The sequence below is a fragment of the Orcinus orca genome, chromosome 20 (genome assembly GCF_937001465.1).
Source record: "Orcinus orca chromosome 20, mOrcOrc1.1, whole genome shotgun sequence".
In the NCBI taxonomy this organism is placed as follows: domain Eukaryota; kingdom Metazoa; phylum Chordata; class Mammalia; order Artiodactyla; family Delphinidae; genus Orcinus; species Orcinus orca.
Genome location: NC_064578.1, coordinates 42,719,719 through 42,742,857, shown reverse-complemented (window position 1 = coordinate 42,742,857; position 23,139 = coordinate 42,719,719). Strand labels below are relative to the sequence as shown.

The 23,139-nt window shown below is 49.6% G+C and overlaps 1 protein-coding gene across 3 annotated transcripts; it reads right to left on the bottom strand.

Annotated features, from left to right (window-relative positions):
* Window positions 1-19: 19 nt before the first annotated feature.
* On the bottom strand, window positions 20-22,978 carry WTIP (WT1 interacting protein). 3 transcript variants are annotated; one of them, XM_012538431.3, is made up of 8 exons: window positions 22,109-22,978; window positions 16,723-16,824; window positions 5,475-5,542; window positions 5,253-5,315; window positions 4,956-5,086; window positions 4,069-4,120; window positions 3,299-3,367; window positions 20-450 (listed from the first exon to the last, which is right to left on the bottom strand). In XM_012538431.3, the coding sequence occupies exons 1-8, from the start codon at window positions 22,794-22,796 to the stop codon at window positions 310-312; spliced, it is 1,314 nt and encodes a 437-aa protein (XP_012393885.1). In that variant the 5' UTR covers window positions 22,797-22,978; the 3' UTR covers window positions 20-309. The 3 variants fall into 3 exon arrangements, with proteins under 3 accessions (XP_012393885.1, XP_033269866.1, XP_033269865.1); XM_033413975.2 differs by lacking the exon at window positions 4,069-4,120; XM_033413974.2 differs by lacking the exon at window positions 5,253-5,315.
* Window positions 22,979-23,139: the final 161 nt, after the last annotated feature.

Sequence of the window (23,139 nt, the reverse complement as noted above, 5' to 3'; positions counted from 1 at the left end):
GCCCCTCGGACAGCAGCTCGGTGGCCGGTGGGAGTAGGGGTGGGGTGGGAGCCGGCGGCCGCGCCCACCCTGACACAGAGCCCCGACACTGACCTGGGTCACCCATCGCCGGCGCGCGCGCAAAAATATACTCGCGCAAAAACACGTGCGTGCGCAGGAAAACGCGCTCCTGAGCGAAAAAAACGCGCGCGCGCGTGCACGCAGACACAAACACACGCCCCCAGGGTCGGGCTACCCGCCCCCAGCTCAGAGCTCGGTGACGTGCACAGCAGGTGAGGCGCCCCCAGGGTCGGGCTACCCGCCCCCAGCTCAGAGCTCGGTGACGTGCACAGCAGGTGGGGGAAGTGGGCCTGGCCGGAGGCGCCGCAGGTGGCAGCGGCGGCACAGCAGGTGGCCCTCCAGGGGGTAGCAGCGGCGTCCATCCTCCCCGCTCAGCTGCAGCCCGCAGTCCTAGGGAAGAACACAGCCCCGGCGCCAGAGTAAGCAAGGGAGGGGTGCATCAGAGATCTGTAGGACCCTGCCCACCTTCCGGAGGACTTTGGCCTTTACTCTTTGGGGGAAGGGGGTCAGGAACCCAGTGCTGGACACCCCGAATTGGAGAGCATCTTACACATCCAAAGGAGCCAACCAGGAGAGAGCTAGGCGGACACTAGGCTGGAGTCTTGGAGAGAGGGCTGGGCAATAAATGGGGGGCATCAGCATAAAAACGTGATAGTTTTTAACAAAACAACAGGAGTTTCTCCCAGGGAGTGCAGATAACTAGGAAAGAGAAGAAAAAAAACAGCTGAGCTGTGGAAGCTCCAACTTTAAGAGAGGAAAGAAGAGCAGAGCCAAGATTTTAGGGGAAGATGAAAGGAAAACCAAAAACTGCCTGCCCTAAGGGCACAGTGAAGAGGGCATCTAGGAGGGAGAGTCTAGGGAAGTTGCAGCGAGCTTAGGACAGTGACAACTGAGAATCATCTCCTGGATCCCCACATGGGGGTCACTGGCTGACCTCAGTGGCCTTAAGAGATAGTGGAACAGAAGACCTGAAGCCGTCAATTCAACAAGGAGTTTTGCTTTATGTCCCTTATCCTACCATGTTTACCACTGCACGATATTTTATAGGCTAATTTTCTGTTTAACAAGTTATGTGATTCGTGTTTGACCTCTAACAGGCAGGAAACGTGAAGGGCAGCCATGGAGGATGGTGTGCTGCAAGCGACAGTGGGGCACCAGGCCAGACCTACTGGACAACTTTTACCTTCCTTTCGCCCCCACCCCCACCCCAAGGAGGCCCCTTTGGTCACACTCTCACTGCACCCAGGGCTGAACTCCAACCTGGAAGCTGTGACACTTGTTACCCAAAGGCCCTGAGACCAACATCTACCCCCGCCCCACACAGCTGATGGAGCTGGGCTGTTGTGATGGAGCTTCATGTCCCACGCAACTCAGGTCCCAGGTGTCCTCCGTGTCCTGTCTGGCCACAGCCCCCTGTTCCCATCCAAGGGTCTCCCCTGGGGGCAGCAGCACCATGGCTCAGAGCCCCGAGGCGCTGGCTGTACTCTGCTTACAGCTTGCCCTGCTCCTGGACTCGGCATCAGCCTTTCCTTAAGGACTGAGCTTAGCGACCCCAAGGGGACACTGCAGTCCCCAGGACTGCAGAGCAGGATGCCCTCCTACGGTTGCTGGAGGAACTGTGGCCATGCCTGCTCCTGACCCCCCTTCCCTGGTCCTCCAGCAGGATTCCTGTTCCCTTTGGGCCCCATCAAGGCAGCCTGGTTCCAGATGGACCCTAGATTCCTACCGACGGTTTCTCACCGACATGCCTGCTCTTCCCTGGGGGCTCTGAGACCCAACAGTTGGTTTTTCTCCTGCGTCTCGGGGGTAGGTCGGCCATTCATTCTAGGCCTCCTGTGGGGCGGCTCTGCCTGAACGCATCCCCGCAATGTTGGGGCCCCTGGGCTATCCTGAGCCCCCGCTCCTTCCTCTACAGCTCTTCCTGGAAGACCTCATTTACTCCCCTGGCTTCAGTGGCCATGTACATGCCCATGATGGGACTCCTGCTTCCGGCCATGACAGTAACAAGGACCGGATTTCCCGCTCTACCTTTAACGATGGCAAACTGGGCAAAATATATGAAACGATGATTCTCAGACTCTGAACAACAGGCAAGGCAGGCCAGTGATGTCTGAGAGAAGGGAAACTAATAAGGAGAGCCCTACAGTTGCCCAGGTTACTACCTGGAGAGATTTTTTCCAGGCTGCCCATTGGTCTCCCTGAATTGAGAATTTGGGGAGGCAAAGGCAACTAGAAACCCCAGGGCAGAGTATCAGAGAGGAAAGAGCTATGTATGCCAGTGACTCCCAAACTCCTACACCTGTACCAGAGTCTTTATACTCCAGCACATCCGGCTGCTGCCTAGATAGTTCCGTTCAGGTGTCCCCAGCTACCAAAAGTGAGATCATCTAATGCCTTCCTCCTCTCACCCTCACTCTCTCCTGGGGTCGTAATGGACACCTTCCAACCCCTCAACTCCCATGTCCAATCACTGACCAAATCCAGTCCCTTGTACCATCTAACCAACACTAAACTCAGTCTACTTGCTGGAATCCAGGGCCACAACCTTGACTGTACCCGCCTCCTCTGGGAACCTCAGCCCCTACTCCCTCTCCCTCCATTCATTCTCTGCATGAATGCCCTTTCTAAAATCTCAGTGACATCGCGTCATCCTTTTTCGATCCTTCTCCATTGCCCTCAGGATAAGTCCACGCTCCTCAGCTCAAGTGGCCTTTCGTCCGCAGCTCCTGCCAACTTCTCCAGTGAAACGAAACAACACACTCACCTTCACATCTTAGCACATTCTGCTTCCATTGCCTGAAAATGCCCTTTTCCCTGCTCCTTAGCTAACTCTTATTCATCTTTCAAATCTTAGCTTGGGTGTCACCTCCCCCAGAAAGCCTTCCTTGATTTTCCAAGGCCTGCTATGTGCTCTGAAAACTCCCCTTGATAGCAATGATGACCCTGTATAAATACTGCCTGAGTACTTGTCTCTCTGGAGGATAGAGACTGTCTTTATTCTCTGTACATCAACAACACCCCAACACTGTACATCCTCGGCAAATATTTGACTGAATGAGAAACGGGCTGAGAGAAACATATCCTGGAGGGGAGGGAGAGAGCTCACTGGGGGAGGACAGGCAGAATGGGATAGAACCATAAAAGAGGAGGTGAGCCCACAGAGCACCTAGGGAGAAGGAGGCCTGTGTGAGAGGGGGACTACCCTGGCCGCCAGCCTTCTGGGGGGACCCAGGCTCACCTCACAGTGATAGCATTCCACGTGGTAGTCTCTGTCCATAGACACCACACGGATGGTTGTCTCACAGCCCTGGAGGAAGAGACAGGGCTTGAGGCAAACTGTGTGGTGGGCACATAACTACACAACGCGCTCCTGTCATGGGGGCTGTGCATTCACACCCGTGTGAGCTCTGACGTGGGTGCTCCCACGGGGCCAGAACAGGCATCAGTGGGTGCACACAAATGGATGTGCGTGTGCCGTAGGCCTCCTCCCACGCTGGAGCCGAGAGCACGCACACTTGCTCATGAGAGCCATCACGTGGGTGTCAGTGTGTGCGTACGTGTTCTTCTCAGTTCTCTGCAGTCAGGAAAGACCACTGCCAGGCCTGCTTCCCCAGGGCCAGCATGTGTGGAAGACCCAGTGCCGGAGAGAGGGGCACCACCCGACGATGTCTCCTGCACAAACCGCATCCTTCTCTCGTCTGCTCCCCCACCGTCTCAGCTGCGAGCTCACAGAGCCCGGGGCCAGTCCTGACATCGACGGGCAACGGAGCTGAGGGGCCAGTGGGGCAGCCAAGCGGCAGGGGCCACCAATTCCCTCTAACTCATGCGGGGACACCTGCACCGTACGTGCACTGGGCACAACACACGTCCCTCAGCCCAGAGGGACAGGGGGCAGGAGCGCCTGCTCATCCCTCCCACTGGGGCCCAAGACCTGGGGCCAACCCAGGCAGGACCAGCAGGGCCGGGCGGGGCCAGGCGCCTGACCATCTCCAGGTGAGTGGTTCCTACCTGTGCAGGGAGGATAGGACGGGCACAGGAGGCACATTTTGGTGCAAAAACCCTGGAGGAATAAAGGAAACCAGAAGTGACCAGCTGAGTGACCAGAGGCCAAGGGCACGAGGACAGGTCCACCCGTAGTAGCCCCAGGACGCGGCCCGAGCATCAGGCCCCCTCTCCTTGTGCGGATATGTCGGGGTAGGAGCATCCTATGCCATGCCTTCTTGGCACTGGCCTTTCGTGTGGTGCCCCAATTCACCTCCACCCCATCACCTCCTCCAGGATGGCTTCTTCAGGTTCTGCCCTGGCCTCTCCCTCATGCTTCCTGCCAGTCATTGCCCCCTCGTGTCCAGGCTTGGGCGTCCTCTAGCTGAGACCCCTGCAAAGCCTGGCTCCACACTGAGTACCAGGAACCAATGCCCAGCACCAACCCCATGCAAGGCAGCAGCACAGGACCAGAGGTCCGAGGGCTGAGCCTGGAGCCACAGCGAGGGAGAACGGATCACCTGGTCACATGGGTACGGCCAGGCAGAAAGAGACTCTGCAGAGACCCCAAGCCCCCATTCCAGGCAGAAGACTCTTCTGCCTGGAATGGGGGCTTGGGGTCTCTGCAGAGTCTTTGCCTGGCCACTAGAGCAGCGGGACAGAAGCTAGATGGGGCAGCCCAGAGTCCCCACCACTAGGACGGGGGGGTGCAGGCAAAGGCAGGGGGAGGAGAGGACTGAGACAGAAGGCTCCAGCAGAGATCTGCGCCTCGCCCCAACCACTGAGCACACAGCAGAGGCCAGAAGTGAGCAGGCCAAGAATGGAGGGCACAGACAGGCAGGCCAGAAAAATACTCCTGGGGAGAGGCAGGGGAACCATGGGAGTCACACTGTTGCATAGCGCCGGCTACTCACGTGTGATAATCTCGGACACAGTAGATGTTGTTCTCCACGTCCACAGTGAAGGGCACCCCGTCCAGGCACTCGTTGCACACCGAGCACCGGAAGCAGCCCGGGTGGTAGGACTTCCCAAGGGCCTGCAGGATCTGGGGGCGGGAGGCACTGAAGGGTCAGTGTAGGTGGAAGGCTCAGCACAGCCCCCAGAAGACACTCTGGCTCTGAGCCCCTGGCAGGTCTCCAACAGGTGAAAGGGTGGGGTCCTTGACTCTGCGCATGTCAGAGGGGCTCCAGGAGCCTGGGGGAGGTTCTCACCATCTCCATGATGAGGTGTCCACACACGCTACACTTGTCAGCCGTTTGCTGGAACCCGGAGTACTGGGAGGGGACACAGGATCCAGGATGTTATGTGACACAGGGGTACTCGCTGCCCAGCCAGCATCTGCTTCCTGGCCTCAGGTCACCACATGAATCAGAAGGAGGGTCCCCGCCCCTGCACCCACCCATGGCACCAGCCAGGGCACAGCTTTGACTCACCAGGAAGTCCTCCTGGCAGTACACTTTCTCACCCACATTGTAGAACGCCTTCCCGCGAAGTCGTCTCCCTGCAAGGATGAGGGTTGAGAAGGGGGTCCCTGGACTGCTGGAACCAGGGACGACGCTCCTGCTGCCATTTCTCAGCACCCTCCTCCAACAGATGAGAAGCGGATCGCAGACAAATTTTAAATTTCCCTCTAACGCTATGTTATTATCATTACGCTAATTAATATTTTTAAAAAATTAAATAGAATATGTTGCTGACAAAACCGTGGTAAGAGGTTGTCAGAGCAAACATATGAAGACCGGTTTCTCAAATGTAAACTGAAGTTCTGATAATTAAAAAAAAACATTTGCTTTAAGTTCAGTGGAATTCAGAGCAGACTCCGCAGAATGAATTTCTTTTTCTTTTTTTTTTTACTCTTTCTTTATTTTATTTTTGGCTGCGTTGGGTCTTCGTTGCTGCGCACAGGCTTTCTCTAGTGGTGGAGAGCGGGCGCTACTCTTCGTTGTGGTGCACGGGCCTCTCTCATTGCAGTGGCTTCTCTTGTTGCGGAGCACAGGCTCTAGGAGCATGGGCCTCAGTAGTCATGGCTCACGGGCTTAGCTGCTCCGTGGCATGTGGGATCTTCCCAGACCAGGGCTCGAACCCGTGTCCCCTGCATTAGCAGGCAGGTTCTTAACCACGGCGCCACCAGGGAAGCCCAAGAATGAATTTCTTAATCTAGAAACGCTAAAGTACAACTCTCACCAGGTGAAGGAGCCCAATATAAAAAAAGGTATCCTTTATTCCAAGGATGCCAGGATAGTTCAACGTTGGCAAATCAGTCAGTGTGATACAACGCATTAACAAAATGAAGGATACAAATCCTATGATCATCTCAATAGACACAGAAAGAAAAAGCATTTAATGAAATTCAACATACTTTCATAATAAAAACTCTCAACAAAGCGGGTATAGAGAGAACGTACCTCAACATAATAAAGACCATATATGACAAGCCCACAGCTGATATCATAAACAATGGAAAAGCTAAAAGCTTTTCCTCTTGGATCAGGAAAAAGACAAGGATGTCCACTCTCACCACTTTCATTCAACATAGTATTGGAAGTCCTAGCCAGAGCAATTAGGCAAGAAAAGGAAATAAAAGGCATCCAAATTAGAAAGGAAGAAGTAAAACTGTCACTATTTGCAGACGACATAATATATAGAGAAGAAAAATATAGAGAGAGAGAGAGAGAGAGAGAGAGAAAACCCTAAAGACTATCAAAAACTGTTAGAACAAATGAATTCAGTAAAGTTGCAGAATACAAAATCAATACACAAAAATCTGCTGTTTCTTTAACTAAAAATGAACTATCAGAAAGAGAAAATAAGAAAAGTCTATTTACAATTGCATCAAAAAGAATAAAATACCTAGGAATAAATTTAACCAAGGAGGTGAAAGACTTGTATATTGAAAACTACAAAACATTAACGAAAGAAACTGAAGACACAAATAAGTGCAAAGATATTCTATGGACTGCAAGAATCAGTATTGTTAGAATGTCCACACTACCCAAAGCAATCTACAGATTCAACACAGTCCCTATCAAAATTCCAATGGTTTTACTGTTGGTGGGAATGTAAATTGATACAGCCACTATGGAGAACAGTATGGAGGTTCCTTAACAAACTAAAAACAGGGGACTTCCCTGGTGGCGCAGTGGTTAAGAATCCGCCTGCCAGTGCAGGGGACATGGGTTCGAGCCCTGGTCTGGGAAGATCCCACATGCCGCAGAGCACCTAAGTCCATGTGCCACAACTACTGAAGCCCATGCACCTAGAGCCTGTGAGCCACAACTACTGAAGCCCGGGCGCCTAAAGCCCGTGCTCCACAACAAGAAAAGCCACAGCAATGAGAAGTCCTCACACCACAACGAAGAGTAGTCCCCACCCACTGCAACTAGAGAGAGCCTGCGGGCAGCAACAAGACCCGACGTGGCCAAAAATAAATAAATGTATTTTTTTTAAAAAAGGAAAACTAAACTAAAAACAGAACTACCATATGACCCATCAATCCCACTACCGGGCATATACCCTGAGAAAACCGTAACTCAAAATAAGTCATGTACCACAAGGTTCATTGCAGCACTATTTACAACAGCCAGGACATTGAAGCAAGCTAAGTGTCCACCATCGGATGAATGGATAAAGAAGATGTGGCACATATATACAATGGAATATTACTCAGCCATAAAAAGAAACGAAATTGAGTTATTTGCAGTGAGGTGGATGGACCTAGAGTCTGTCATACAGAGTGAAGTAAGTCAGAAAGAGAAAAACAAATACCATATGCTAACAACTATATATGGAATCTAAAAAAAAAAAAAAAGTTCTCATGAACCTAGGGGCAGGACAGGAATAAAGACACAGACGTAGAGAATGGACTTGAGGACACAGGGAGGAGGAAGAGTAAGCTGGGATGAAGTGAGAGAGGAGCACTGACATATATACACTACCCAATGTAAAACAGCTAGTGGGAAGCAGCCTCATAGCACAGGGAGATCAGCTCAGTGCTTTGTGACCACCTAGAGGGGTGGGATAAGGAGGGTGGGAGGGAGACACAAGAGGGAGGGGATATGGGGATATACATATGCATATAGTTGATTCATTTTGTTATACAGCAGTAACTAACACAACATTGTAAAGCAATTATACTCCAATAAAGATGTTAAAAAAAATTCCAATGGTATTTTTAGAACAAATAATCCTAAAACTTACATGGAACCACAAAAGACCCTAAAAAGCCAAAGCAATCTTGAGAAAGAAGAACAGAACTGGAGGCATCATGCTTCATGATTTCAAACTGTATTACAAAGCTACAGTAATTAAAAAGTATGCTGTTGGCATAAAAATAGACACATTCATCAATGGATCAGAACAGCAAGCCCAGAAATAAACCCACACATATATGGTCGATTAATTAACAACAAAGGACCTCACATCTGTTAGAATGGCTATGATCAGCAAGACAAGACATAACAAGCGTTGGTTAGGATTTAGAGAAAAGGGAACCCTCGTTCACTGTTGGTGGGAATGTAAATTGGTGCAACCTCTGTGGAAAACAGTATGGAGGTTCCTCAAAAAATTAAAAAGAGATCTAACATATGACCCAGCAATTCCCTTTCTGGGTATTTATCTAAAGAAAACAAAAATACTAATTCACAAAGATATCTGCACCTCCATGTTCATTGCATCATTATTTACAATAACGAAGAGATGGAAACAATCTAAGCGTCCATTGATGGATGAATGGATAAAAAATTACACACACACACACACGAATATGATTCAGCCATAAAAAGAATGAAAATCAAATCTTGGCATTTGCAACAACATTAATGGACCTTGAAGGCATTATGCTAAGTGAAGTAAGTCAGACAAAGACACACAAATGCCGTATGATCTCTCTTATATGTGGAATCTTTAAAAAAAAAAAAGCTCATAGATAGAAGAATTTGGTGGTTGCAAGACACAGGGGGTTGGGGATGGGAGAAATGAGTGATGTGGGGTTTTTTTAGTTTAAACAAATTGAACAAAAACTTTCAAAGAAAAAAGCATCCTTGTCAAAACCACAGCCCCAGCAGACCTATGAGAGGCATTCCCATTAGAGTCAGGAGATGACAACACCTAACCAGGGGCAAGAGGGAACCTCCCGCACCTGATGAAGGGCACCTATGAAAGCCCCACAGCTCACATCAGACATAACAGTGAAATAGTAGATGCTTTTCCCCTTAGGATTCAACAGTATACTAGATGTGCTACGCAGTGCAGTAAGACAGGTGAGAAAGGAAAAACTATAAACACAAATGACGTGATTGTGTTATACAGAAAATCACAAGAAATCTATGAAAAAACTGCTAGAACTAATAAGTAGGTTTAGCAAAGCTGTAGAGTAGGTGGTCAATATATGAAAACCAAAAATATTTTTATATTCTAGCAACAAGTGACTGGAAAATAAACTTACAATTTTTATTTTTATTATTTTGAATACATTTTACTAGCACCTTCAGTATTCCCTTTTTTTTTTTTAATATCTATTTATTTATTTGGTTGTGCCAGGTCTTAGTTGCAGGAGGCAGGGTCCTTTAGTTGCAGCTCGCAGGCTGCTTAGTTGCAGCTCACCAGCTCCTTACTTGCAGCATGCGGGCTCCTTAGTTGTGGCATGTGAACTCTTAGTTGCAGCATACACGTGGGATCTAGTTCCCTGGGCAGGGATCAAACCGGGCCCCCTGCATTGGGAGCGCGGAGTCTTAACCACCGTGCCACCAGGGAAGTCTCCTAAACTTACAATTTTTAAAATGCATTTATAACAGCATCCCAAAAAACCCATAAAATACTAAGGGATAAATTTAATGAAAGATGTGTCTGACTTTACTCAGCAAAACCAAACTTTGCTGAGAGAAATTTTAAAAGAGCTACATAAATAGAGAGATATACCACTGCTGGAAGACAGTTCTCCATTGGATCCCTTCCATCTCTGCACATCTTTCAAATGGCTTGCAGCTTTCATTCTGAATTATCTTTCCAAGGGTGTCTGTGGAGCAAACTGCTCAGAAGACAGAGATAGCATCTCCCTCTGAAGCAGAAAGCAGGTTGGTTTGCTGTTCAGTATAAACAGAGATAAATGTGCTTCTCTGGGATAAGAGTCACACAGCTTTGCTGACAGCCCATTATAAAATCCTGGGGTTCCCTAAGCTCAGGGTTCCTCAGCCATGACATAGAGACCCACCGCGTGTGCAGCACACAGCTGGTATCCACGTCACCACTGTGGGACCAAGGAGGGCACACGGAACCGATGTGAACATGAAGCTCACGCTGCCTGCAGTGCTGTATCTGTCCCAGGAAGGTCATGTCTTCAGCCAGCACCTGTGAAACACTGGCAGGCTAACTAGTCAGCTTGCATGCAGAGAAAAATCTTGGACCCTGCACAGTTCCGACAACCATCTTCATGGCTTCAGACGTTCTCATATCAATTGTCCCCAAATTGATCTACACATTCAATGCCGCCCAATCAAGTTCTCAGCACTCTATTTTTTTGTGTGTGGAAACTGATGTGCCAATTTTTAAATTTATATAGAAATACAAAGAACCTAGAATAGCCAAAATAATCTTGGAAAAGATCAACAAAACTAGAAAACTTACACTCCCTATTTTAAGACTTACAGAAATCAAGACAATGTAATATTGTGGTCAGGAGAGACAAAAAGATCAGTGGAACAGAATGGAGGGCAAAAATAGACCTATAAATATTTCAACAAAGGTACAAGTGGGAAAGCAAAGTCTTTTCAGCACATGGTGCTGGAACAACTAAATATTCATATGGAAAAAAGAATAAGACTCAATTCCTTACCTCTTACCATACATAAAAATTAACATGAGATGGTTATCAACCTAAACATGAGAAACCTAAAGCTTCTAGAAAAAAACAAAGGAGACTATCTTCACGACCTAACAGGGGACAAAACATTTTAAGTCACAAAAATAATAACTGTAAAACAAAACAAAAAAACGGAAGAAAATATTCACAAAACATCTGAGAAGAACTTTTACCATATATATTCCTATAACTAAATAATAAAAGACAACTCCCAATTTAAAAACTGGGCAAAAGAGGGACTTCCCAGGCAGTCCAGTGGTTGAGACTCCGCACTTCCAGTGCAGGGCCTGCAGGTTCAATCCCTGGTCAGGGAACTAAGATCCCACGTGCTGCATGGCAAGGCCAAAAACTTTTTTAAATAAAAATTTTTAAAAAAGGGAGTAAGAATTAAATTAAAAATTATTTTTAAAAAAATGGGCAGAAGACTTGAACAGACTTCACAAAAGAAGATATAAATGGCCAAGAAACAGAAGAAAAGATGCTCAAACCTCATTAGTTGTCAGGGAAATGCAAATTAAAACCACAGTGAGATACTACTTCAAACCCATTAGAATGGCTAAAATTAAAAAGACTAAAACACCAGCTGTTGGCAAATATGTAGAATAAACCAACCCTCTTACATTTCTAGTGGGAGTATAAAATGATACAGCCCCTTTGGAAAATAGTTTGGCAGTCTCTTATGAAGTTAAACGTACACTTAGCCTATGACCCAGAAATTCCATTCCTTGGAATTTACCCAAGAGAAATGAAAACATTTGTCCACAAATGACCTGTACAAGAATGTTCATAGCACAACCTAGTATCTATCAACAGATAAATGGCTAAGCAAATTGTGGTATAGTCATACAATAAAAATGCTATCCGGCAATAAAAAGGAGTGAGCTACTGACACATGTAACAACATAGATCAAAAAAAAAAAAAAAAAAAAAAGGGCGGGGCTTCCCCTGTGGCGCACTGGTTGAGAATCTGCTGCAAATGCACGGGACACGGGTTCGAGTGCTGGTCCGGGAAGATCCCACATGCCGCAGAGCAACTAAGCCCGTGCGCCACAACTACTGAAGCCTGCGTGCCTAGAGCCCCTGCTCCGCAACAAGAGAAGCCACCGCAATGAGAAGCTCGCATCGCAGCGAAGAGTAGCCCCTGTTTGCTGCAACTAGAGAAAGCCCACGCGCAGCAACGAAGACCCAATACAGCCAAAATAAATAAATAAATTAATTAATTAATTATTTTTTAAACAGAGAAAGAAAATAGTACATACTATTATGGCTGCATTTATATTAAGTTCTAGAACAGACAAAACTAATCTATGATGGTAGAAATCAGAACACTGGTCGAGTGGATGTGATGGGAGAACATATGGGGATTAACTGAAAAAAAGGGAAGATGGAAGTTTCTCGGGTGTTTAAAATTTTCTATAACCTTGTTAGGGGTGTGAGTAATATAAATGTACACATTTATCCAAAATCTTTGGACTATATACTTAAGATCTGTTTGCTGCACTATATGTAAATTGTACTAAATGAAAAACAAAAACAAAGGTAAACCGAATATATCTTGTGCCAGAGTAAAGAAGTATTCAAAGAACAATGGGGACATGTCAAAAGGGCACAGGAGTCAACTGGAAGGGACTTCCTCCGGCAATCTGAGCATCAAAAAGAATAATGATGGTACTGCAGTACATTACATGAATACAAGTCCATAAGTAATAAGAATACTCATAAAAGAAAAAACATATTTGCCCCTGTTCGACTTTTTCCTTAATAAAAAGTTTTCAGGGACTTCCCTGGTGATCCAGTGGTTAAGACTCCGTACTTCCACTGCAGGGGGCACAGGTGCGATCCCTGGCTGGGGAACTAAGATCCCACATGCCACACAGAGCGGCCAAATAAATGAATGAAATAAACTTTTCAAACATCCCCTAGGGTGGGCTTCCCTGGTGGCGCAGTGGTTGAGGGTCCGCCTGCGGATGCAGGGGACACGGGTTCGTGCCCCGGTCCGGGAAGATCCCACATGCCGTGGAGCGGCTGGGCCCGTGAGCCATGGCCACTGAGCCTGCGCGTCCGGAGCCTGTGCTCCACAAAGGGAGAGGCCACAACAGTGAGAGGCCCGCGTACTGCAAAAAAAAAAAAAAAGAAAAAGAAAAAGCTCCGAAAGCTAACCCAGGAAAATGAGAATGGACATTTCCCTAGTAGGGCATAACTTGCAGAGATTATTTCCCAACCCATCCCCTATAGCCCAATAAAAATAAAAATTAAAAAAATAAAATAAAAAAAAGGAATGCTGTAAACAAACAAAAATGATCGTTGGCAGTTATGTCTGTGACAGTATAAGGTTGTTTTCCCATATGCTTCACAGTGTCTTTTAACAAATAGAGGTTTTTAATTCAAATGTAGCCAAATTTGTCAATCCCCTCTTTTAAGTTTGGCAGTTTTTGTGTGAAAAAAAATTTTTTCTTAACCAGAAGATTGGTAAAGATATGTTTCTATACTTATTTCTAAAATTGTCAAGTTTTTCTTTACCCATTTAGGTCTTTGATACACCTGGATTTAATTTCATTATTTTATATGGATAACCACTTTTCCCAGAACCATCTGCAATGCTGTCTCTATCACCCATCAAGTTTTCACACAGACATGGGTCTGTTTCTAAACTCCACTCTGGTCCATTGGTCTATTTGTCTATCCTTGCCCCAGTACCACACATGAAATTAATTAATGTAACTGTACAATATATATTGACACCTGGTAGTGGAAGTTTGCCCGACCTACTCTTCTTCAAGATCATCTCGATTATTCTTAGCCTTTTGCTCTTCCATTTAGATTTTAGAATTAGCTTGTCAAATTCACAGAAACCTGCTTAACTGGAATTACAATGCATTATAGATCAATTTGGAAAATACTGACATCTCAACACTATTTTATATACCCATGTTCAACAGTATATGAATATTTACACGATTATGCTATATTTATTTTTCTTGTCTTACTGCAATGACTAGGACCTCCAGTACAATGCTGAATAGAACACATGATTGCAGGCGCCATTGTCCTTTCCTCTTTTAAAGGTCCATTTTTCTTATATTTCACCACTGAGTATGATGTTTGCATAGATTTTGAGTAACCAACTTTTATCAGGTTGAGAAAGTTCCTTTTTATTTCCAGTTTGCTAAAATCTGAATGTCAGATTTTACTGACTGCTTGTTCTACTCCTATTGAGATGATTATATAGTTTTTCTTCTTTAGTTTGTTCATGAGGTGAGTTACAGTAACGAATTTTCTATCGTGACTCCACTAGTACTCTTCAGGTAAGCTCAACTTGGTCATAATATATTATCCTGATTCATACACTGCTGAACTCAGTACCAGTGGAAAGAAGAAGGGAATAAATAAGAATACAAGAAAAATTCCCAGAACCGAAGGGCAAGTCTCCAGTCTAATGGGGCTCTGTGTGTACGCACAAAGCCTACACCAAACATAAAGTACCGGAAGCCAAGTAGCTGCAATGCACAATTTCAGGAGCACCATTCCTGTTGCATCTACGTAAGTGGCAACCCCTGCAACTGTGCAGTTCACAGCCCTTTCCAGAGGCTATTACAGGATTTGCTCAATGACAGCCCTCTTCCTGAGATCTCCCAAAAGGAAAAAAACAGATCACACACACAAAAATGAGAATCAGAATGGCATCAGAATTGAGCAGTAACCATGGCTTCTGGAAGATAAATCTATGACTTCAAAATGCTTAGTGAAAATTAGTTCCAATTTGAAAATCTATTCCCAGTCAAACTACAAATTGTGAGAGTTGAATAAAGGCATTTTAGACACAACAGAATTCAGAAAACTTACCTCCCGCACTGCCCTGCTTAGACAACTACAGCAAAATGCTGGGCAGTTTAGGTTGTTTCATAGCTTCGATTCCTCCCTACTTCTCCAAGTTGCGTTCAGTGACCAACCTTACCTCAGACAGCCCGGCGTGTTTAAGGGAAACCTGAATCCACTCCCCTATCCGTGGATGGGCTTGATTAGTATAAAGCTAATTCTTCTTCCCTTATAATGGTTCAGAGACTCAGGCAAGTAAGTCAATCAAATCACAGCACTCCCCCCAGCCACAGGGGGCTTGGTTCAGGAATGGATGTGTGAGATGATCTGGCCAATGACATACAGGAAGATGTTTGCTAGATGTTTTCTGGAAAAGAAGTCTCCCCACCCCAAAAACATGACCAGAAGAAATGGCCCCTCTTCCTCCAGACCAGTGGTGTCCCAATGGGAGTCTCAAGCTGCCTCAGACATTTCACTACCATAAGAGAAGTCACCCTAAGGATAAAACCAAACCCAAGGGAAACACAGCCAAGATATTCATAGGGCCTAAGCCACTAGATCAATCCCAGCCTGAAGCCAGCCCTATCTCTGGGCTCCCAGTTCAATGAGTCAAGAAATATTCTTAGAGTTTAAGCCTCCTCAGCAGCTTTTCTGTAATCTGCAGCTGAAAGCTTCTAGGAGACAGTGGATTCAATCCAACCAATATACATGGGAAGGCACAGAATGAACACTCCACCGGGGTCCAGAGAGCAACTGGCTCAGACTAAGGAGAGGCCAGGGGCTCCACGGGGGAACTCAAAAGAATGCCTACTAAAATGGGGCAACTGGAGTGGGGAGAGGAAACTGAAGGATATGATAAGTCAAGACAATGCAAGGAGAAAAAAAGGTTAAAAAAGAAAACTCCAGGGAAAGTAAATGACTATAGAAAAAAGGAGACATAACCCCAGTATAATTCTTGGTTTTGCAGTGAATAATATTTACATAGTCATATTATAGTAATATAAACCTGGTTTATTGACTTAATCACAACTTACGATGACTACACTGAGAAGACGGAAGGAGAGAGGGGAGAACAGTCAGCGTAAGAACCTATTCCTCACCTACCACGGCAAACAAAAGTAAATCATTTCCAAAACTGATAATCAAGAAACAGCAGTGTATGCTGTTAGAACATGGAGGTGCCTACTAGATGAAGTTGCTACGTGGCTGCCCCGGGCAAGAAGACCAGGGTAGAAAGATAAGCGGTTTTTTGCGATTGCAAAAATAGCTTCTCAGGACTCTCTGACTTAACACTGTGTACATATTAGACGTTTTTTTCTTTTAACATCTTTATTGGAGTATAATTACTTTACACTGGTGTGTTAGTTTCTGCTTTATAACAAAGTCATATTACACTTTTATAAAATAAAATGTTTTATATTAAAATGTTTTGTGTATATAAATAAAAGATGTTTTCTCAGGGCAAAGCATGAAAGAACAGTAAGAAGATCAAGAGTGCAGACTTAAAAAAAAAAAAAGAGCGCAGACTTATTAGGTTGGTTGGATTATAGTTACTTTTTTCTTTTTATAACTTTGTCTAGGTTAAATTATAACATTTATATTTTATACAGTGTGTAAAATTAGGACAAAAAATATATTGCAGGGAAAAAAATATTAGCCTCATATCCAGGCAGGCAGAAGGCACATCTCTGGCTCCACAAGCCCCACCCAGACAACCGAGAGACATCAGTACCCTGCCCAGGACAGAGGTTCCAAAGCCAAGGGCTAGAAGGGCAGCCTTTCCCTGTGGCCAGCAAAAGCCTCCTCCCTGGTCTCACGCCTCCCTCCCCAGGGCTCAGCAGATCTCCCCAGGAGCCTGGGCCTCTCAAGCAGACTAGGCCAGATGACAAGGAGCCACAACTCAGCCTCCTCCACACTCCAGCCTGGGCCAGAGCTGGGTGGTCCATCCGCCTGGGACTTAGATGCAAGGGGATCCACAGTGCAAGAGGGACAGGGGAGAGGTTACCTACCACAGGAGTTGCAGGTGAAGCAATCGGTGTGATACAGGCTCCCCATGGCCTGGCACGCCTGCCTCGCTCCATAGATGCCAAGCCCACACTTGATGCAAATCCCTATGGAAGAGGAAGCAGGAAAGAGCAGCGATTAGCACCAGGTCTGTGGACTTGAATGGACACGCATCTGACTCCCAGTCCTAACACCGCCCAGCCACGTGATCTTGCGCAAGGAAATTCCATAGGCCTCCTTCGCTCCATTACTAATCGCTGACATGGGGACAGGAAGGGTACCACTACTTAGGGTTTGCTGCTGTTGTCTGAGGACTCAAAGAGTTTAGCAGAGCACGTGGCAAGTCAGAGCTAACGGACACTGTCCACACCATCAAAATTACAATGACATGTTTATACCTGGAAAGTTGGTCTAAGCCCCTTCACCTTGATCTGCTCGTGGACAGAGGGAAAATCCTTTCTGCTGTCTATGAACCAAAAAGAATGAAGACCACATAGACACAACCAGGGCAGAGTCCCTGATCCTCCCAGCCACACCTCCTTCACCTGTACAATAAGGTCAAGTTATTCTCTTGTTTAGTCAACACGTGGACACTGACACCCCGCATAGTTTAGGTGCCAGAGATTCTGCAATGCACCAAACAAACCCCCCCCCCCCGCCCTCAAGGAGCATGTATTCCAGTGGAGAGAGGTGGACAACAGGTAAATCACATCTCAGGTAGAAACAAGTGCTATGGAGGAAAAGAAGGCTGATTAAGAATACGTCTGAGTGTGTGATTTTTAAAGAAGATGGTCAGAGAAGGCCCCAGTGACAAGGTAATATCTGAGCAAAAGTCTAAAGGAAATAAGACGGCAAAGTTGCTCTGCAGGGAATAACTGAGTGGACTTGGGGACCACCCCAGGGTGGGGTGCTTGGCAGGTAGGGGAGGGGTGGTAAGGAGAGGGGTAACCAGCAATACCAGGGCAAAGGCCAGCACTAGCCTTAGGGAACTCTCTAGCCAGCCCTCCTGGAGACCGTGGAGACTGCAGGTGTCCAGCCCAGACATCAGAGGTCCTCTCACAGACTCACCAAAGGTCTCCCGTGGCACAAAGGGCATGGAGACGGGCCCTACCTGCCCCCTGGACCCTAAGTCTTCTGGCCGCTTCAGGACACGCTGCCCTCAACCCTCTCCTTCCTGCCTTCCACCAGATCTTTCTCCTTAACATTTACCATGGCCGAGCGTCTCCCACCTTAAAAAAAACCTCCCTCCCCCATCAGCCACCCCATTTTCCCCCTCCCCTCAGTCAAGAAAGAAAGCTTAGTCCACATCCTGTCATCTCCTAACGGTGCAGATTTATGGACTTTCTCTTCTGATCTTGCTAAAGGGGGCCCTCTCCTCCTCTCGGGTCCCCAGAATATGACCCGCACCTGGCTTTCTAGTTCTTCTCTCTTCCCAGTTCTACTGGGTATTCCCTTGCTCAGTCCTGGGTCTCCCATGCCTCAGTATCCCCAGGAGAGAGAGAGACAGTTCAGATGCCCTCAAACCAGGCAGGAATGTAAAAGTGATTGGTGGGCACCCAGGTGAATGCAGAAGAGAGCCATGGCCGCCGGAGGTCACAGACACGCCTCAGCTCCACTGATGGCTACCGGGGAGGAATGCAGGGCCAGCACTTCTAAAGATTCTGATTTTTCAAGAAAAGCTAGAAATCTAGATTTGTGCATGAAACCTTTCCATACTGAAATTAATTGTTAACTTAAATGTTTTGAGAATTTGAAGCCAAACACACCACGTTTACAGGTCTCCACACGTGGCTTTACCCCAGCGCCATCTGCTCCCATGCTCACCCCTGCTGAGGCTCCTGGCACCCTGCCCAGCCTGGATCCCTCTCCTGAGCCACTAATCCACCTCCCAGGTGGCCCCAGACCACCTCAGGTCCAGAAGAGAGCTCTGGGTTCCTGCTCAAACAACGGCACTTTCGCACAGCCAGGTTCCAGGAAGCATCCAGGTCTACCCTATCTTTCTCACCTCCAGCTCTGAATCAGGTTCCTCTGTTCCCTACTCTGGACTTCATTCCCTCCCCTCACGCCCACTGGCCCGATTCAACGTCATCAACTCTCATCCCACTTGCTGTTCCAACAGCTTCCTCACAGCATCCTACCCTGGTCCCCGATAATCCATCCCCCAAACTGCAGCCAGACTTATCTTTCTAAAGTGAAAGTGACCCACCCTCACACCTTCACTCTTGTCCATCAACTCTGAAAACCTGACTCTGTCATTTGACTACGTTACCAGAAAACACGATGCAAGGAGCAAAACTCGGCTGCCTATTGGAAGCAGAACAGAAGGATGGGCCAGAGGGGAAGTTATGACCTTGTATTATTTGTTTTTCGGTTGTTTGAGCTTGCACCACTTTAATGAAAATACGCTGAAGAAGGACAACCAGGGGCTTCCCTGGTGGCGCAGTGGTTGAGAGTCCGCCTGCCGATGCAGGGGACACGGGTTCGTGCCCCGGTCCGGGAAGATCCCACATGCCGCGGAGCGGCTGGGCCAGTGAGCCATGGCCGCTGAGCCTGCGCGTCCGGAGCCTGTGCTCCGCAACGGGAGAGGCCACGGCAGTGAGAGGCCCGCGTATCGCAAAAAAAAAAAAAAAAAAAAAAAAAAAAGACAACCAGGACCATGAGGTACCTCCAAAATCCAGGGAGTAGACTGCTTCGGAGGAGAGCTGACTCCACCTTTGGGATGCAGTAAGATCCAGACCAAGAAGACCTGGCAAATGCCCTCTGGTGTTTGGGGCTGAGGCTGGGGCATCACCAGGGTGCTGAGCAAGGGCTGGGTCAGTCCAGTGGGAGGAGACAGATGGCTGAGGGGAGATCGAAAGCGGATAAGCAAAGAGGATGTCACCCAGACACTAGGATGAGAAGACGGGATGAAAGGGCGGATAAGACCTTGGGGCCATATAGGTTTGGGTTTGTTGTTTTTTGTTTTTGTTGTTGTTGCTTAATGAAAGACCCTTATACATATTTATAAACAAAAGAAAAGGGCCAGTGGAAAGAGAAAAGCTGAAGATGGAGGAGGTAGAGGTTGGAGATGGAAGGACCTTCATCCTCAGACCTGGACATGGACTTGAGAGCCTTCGGGGAAGGGACAGGAAGCCAAGACTGCAACTGCTGACCCTATTATTCTCAGCAAAGTAGAAAGCACGGGCAGGGCCAAAGAGAGAGGCAGGCTGTTGAGGGACTGAAAGAGGGAACTGACCAAGGCTAAGAGTGATGGGTGGTGCCCAGAAGAGCACCAAGGTTAAAGACCATCACTCTGCGGCCTGATATAGCAACAGAAAAGGGGGCCACAGCACTGACTTGGAGCCAGGGTTCTGCAGGGCAAACAGCAATCAGAGGTAGCGGTGAGACGCAAGCTGCAACCAGGACTGAAGACAGCTGACGCGAGGCAAGTCCAGGGTGTGGCCTTGGGGGTGGGCGGCTGAAGAGAAGGCAGAGAGGTCACCGAAGTCAATGAGGTTCTGGAGGCCTGAGGCTGTTGGCTGGCTCCTGGCAGCAGAACTTGGTCAGGAGAGATGCCCATGAGAGACAGAGCGCAGCCAGGAGGTGAGCGGGTGCCAGAGCCAAGGAGAAGGGATGGACAGAGAGGAAAAAACACTCTAAGGGTGAGGTTTACCAGAGATCTCTCGAGCTCATGCTCCCTGCAGACTTCCTTTTGTAAAATGTTGTATTATCCAGGTTCATCTGTATGAAACTGCCACTTTCATAGCTCCAAAATGTGGAACATCGGCAGTAAGATAACAGCAGTTCAAGCAAACAGCTGCTCATGTTTTCAAAAAATCAGGAAAATGTTACCTAGATCTGGCTTCTCTTAAAAAAAAAAACCCAAAGATCTATCATCACTCACCTCCCACTCCCACGTGGCTTCAATGGGAGCAGGAGGTCCCATTAGAAAGGATGACCCACCAGCCCCTTCACTTCTCCCACTACCTGCCCCGGTCTGCACACAAAGATTCAGGAGTAGCTACGGAGGCCCAGAGAACACACCCCTGCCCAGGCCCTGCAGCGAGTGGGGACAGGAAAAGGGGCGGTCTCCCCGGGAGAGAGCGCTGGAATCTCATTCTCTTCAGAAGGCAGCCCAGCTTCGGCTCCTGGTACCTGCCTGGCATGAGAGGCAATGGCTTCCTACTCCCTCCCTGCTCCCAGGCGGTCTGACAGCAGCCACAGGACCTACCAGACCACAAATTCTCACCGTGATGCTCCTAGATGAGCAGGTCCCCTCCCAAAGGCAGGACAACCCTTTGGCCTACACACTCCCTTGACCACCTGACCCCTCCTGGGCTGCAATCCCAGGGAGTATAACGGAAGCGTACATATCCTTACTTGTCTCCTTTTGCCCACATTCTTCCCTCGGCCTGCAGTGCCCCCATTGCCCGTCCCATACAACCTCCTTCCCTCTCAAGATCCAGTTCAGGGCAGTCCTGAGCTGCTAGCTGGAATGAACCATGAAATACAAACTCCAGGACAGCCTTAGTCTCAGACATGATAACCACCACCCCCTCCAAAGCCAGGTGCCTGCTTATCAGTAAAGGAGGGAGCGAAGCCCCTCCCCAGGCCTCCTCTCAGAACCTCAAGCCTCAAGTTGTCCAAAGGACTTGGGATCAAAGGGCCAAGGTCAGACTGAGAAAGGGAGGCTGTCAGAGACTGGTGGTCTTTGCAAATGATGTGAAGCAGGATTCCCCTCGGAAACATCCCATATACACAGCACAGCCGAGAGCGAGGACAGCCCAGTATGACCAGCTTAGTCTCCCCCCCTCCCCCCCAGCGTGGGCTTCTCTTCCCTCAAAGACTCTACTTCCAGCCACTACCATTATCAAAGCCTCAGGTCAGGCGGGCTCCGGTGGTATCCAGGCCACGCCACCTCCCTGCCCCTGTTCACAGCCCTTACTGCTGGGAGAAGGGAAACACACAGCTTCGGCTGACCGGCTGATCACAAAGCATGGAGTACGACGAGCTGAGGCAAGTGCCAAGGGTTAAGAAGAAATTATTCAAAAATAGCTTTTTCTGCCTATTAACGTGACCTTTTCTCTAAATTAGGGGCAACGCATCCACTGACTTTGCCAGAACTCCCGGCCCAGAGACCCAGAGGCTAAGCCACTGTCCGAAACAAGCCCCAGACCTGGAGGTTCACACACACCCTCCGTCTGCGGGAACAAACGTCGCCAGCTCCCCAGCCCCACGGGAGGGACACACGCTTTTTGCAGCCCGGTCCCTCGTCCGAAGCCCAGCCCTGGGCCCAACCAGCGCTCTCCTCGGCGGAGCCGGCCGCCTACCCGGAGGTCGTCCCCGACCCCCGACGAGGACAGCGGAGGCCCGGGGCCGGGGCGCGCGGGCCGCGCGGCCGAGCTCGCTCACCGAAGTAGTCCCGCGCAGTGCGCGCCTCCAGCGCCCGCTCCAGCTCTCGGGTCAGCGCCTCCAGCCGCCGCTCCGCCGAGCTCGGGGCGCCCTCCCGGCCCGGGGGCAGCTGGAGCGAAGGCAGAGCGAAAGGGGCAGGCCCGGCGGGCTCCGGGGAGCGAGCCGGCGCGGAGCAGGCGCCGGGCAGGAGCAGGTCGGGGTAGGCGCCGGCCGAGCCGCGGGAGCCGAGGCTGGACACGCTGGAGCGCGCGCTGCCCACCGACGGCGGCCCGGGGCCCGGGCGCGGGTCCGAGCGGCCCGAGCGCGGGCTGCCGTGGCGCTGGTCGTAGCCCAGGCTGATTCCGCTGGAGCGGGCGCTGCCGCTGCCGCCGCCGCCGCCGCCGCCGCCTCCGTCGGAGCCCGCCAGGCTAGCCCGCGGGCTGCCCGCCGGCTGCGCGCTGAGCTCGGGGGCCGCCGCGCGCCGCGGGCCTCGCTCCCCGCGGCTCAGTCCGTCCACCCCGGCCTCGGGGCCGCCGCCGCCGCTGCCCTGCCCTCTGCGGCCCAACGCCTGCGCCGCCTCGTCTCCCGGCCCGGGCCGCGGCGCCCGCCGACCCCGGCCCGGAGAGTCGCCGCCCGGCTCCAGCTCCCGCAGGGCCAGCCCGGCCAGGAGCAGAGCCGCCTCGTCCGCGGCCGCCCGGGAGCGCTGCATGGCCCGGCCCGCCGGCCCCGGCGCGTCACCTCCGCCTCCGCTTCCCGCCGCCGCTCCGGCCGCGCCGCCGCATCGTCCGCCCGAAGCCCGGAGCCCGCCCCGGGACCCCTGGGCGCGGGGCGGGGCCGGCGCCGGGCCGGGGTCGCTCTGCGGGCCACGCGCGGTCCGGGGGCCGCGGCGCTCCGCTCGGTGGCGCGCGCGGCGGAGGAATGTGCGCTCGGAGGCGCCGGGCCGCGTCCCCTCCTCCCTGCGGCTGTGCGGGGGGCGGAGGGACTCCTTTGTGGGGGCAGGAATGCGAGGAAGGAGACGGCGCTGCGGCCTCTGGAATGTGGGGGGAGTGGCG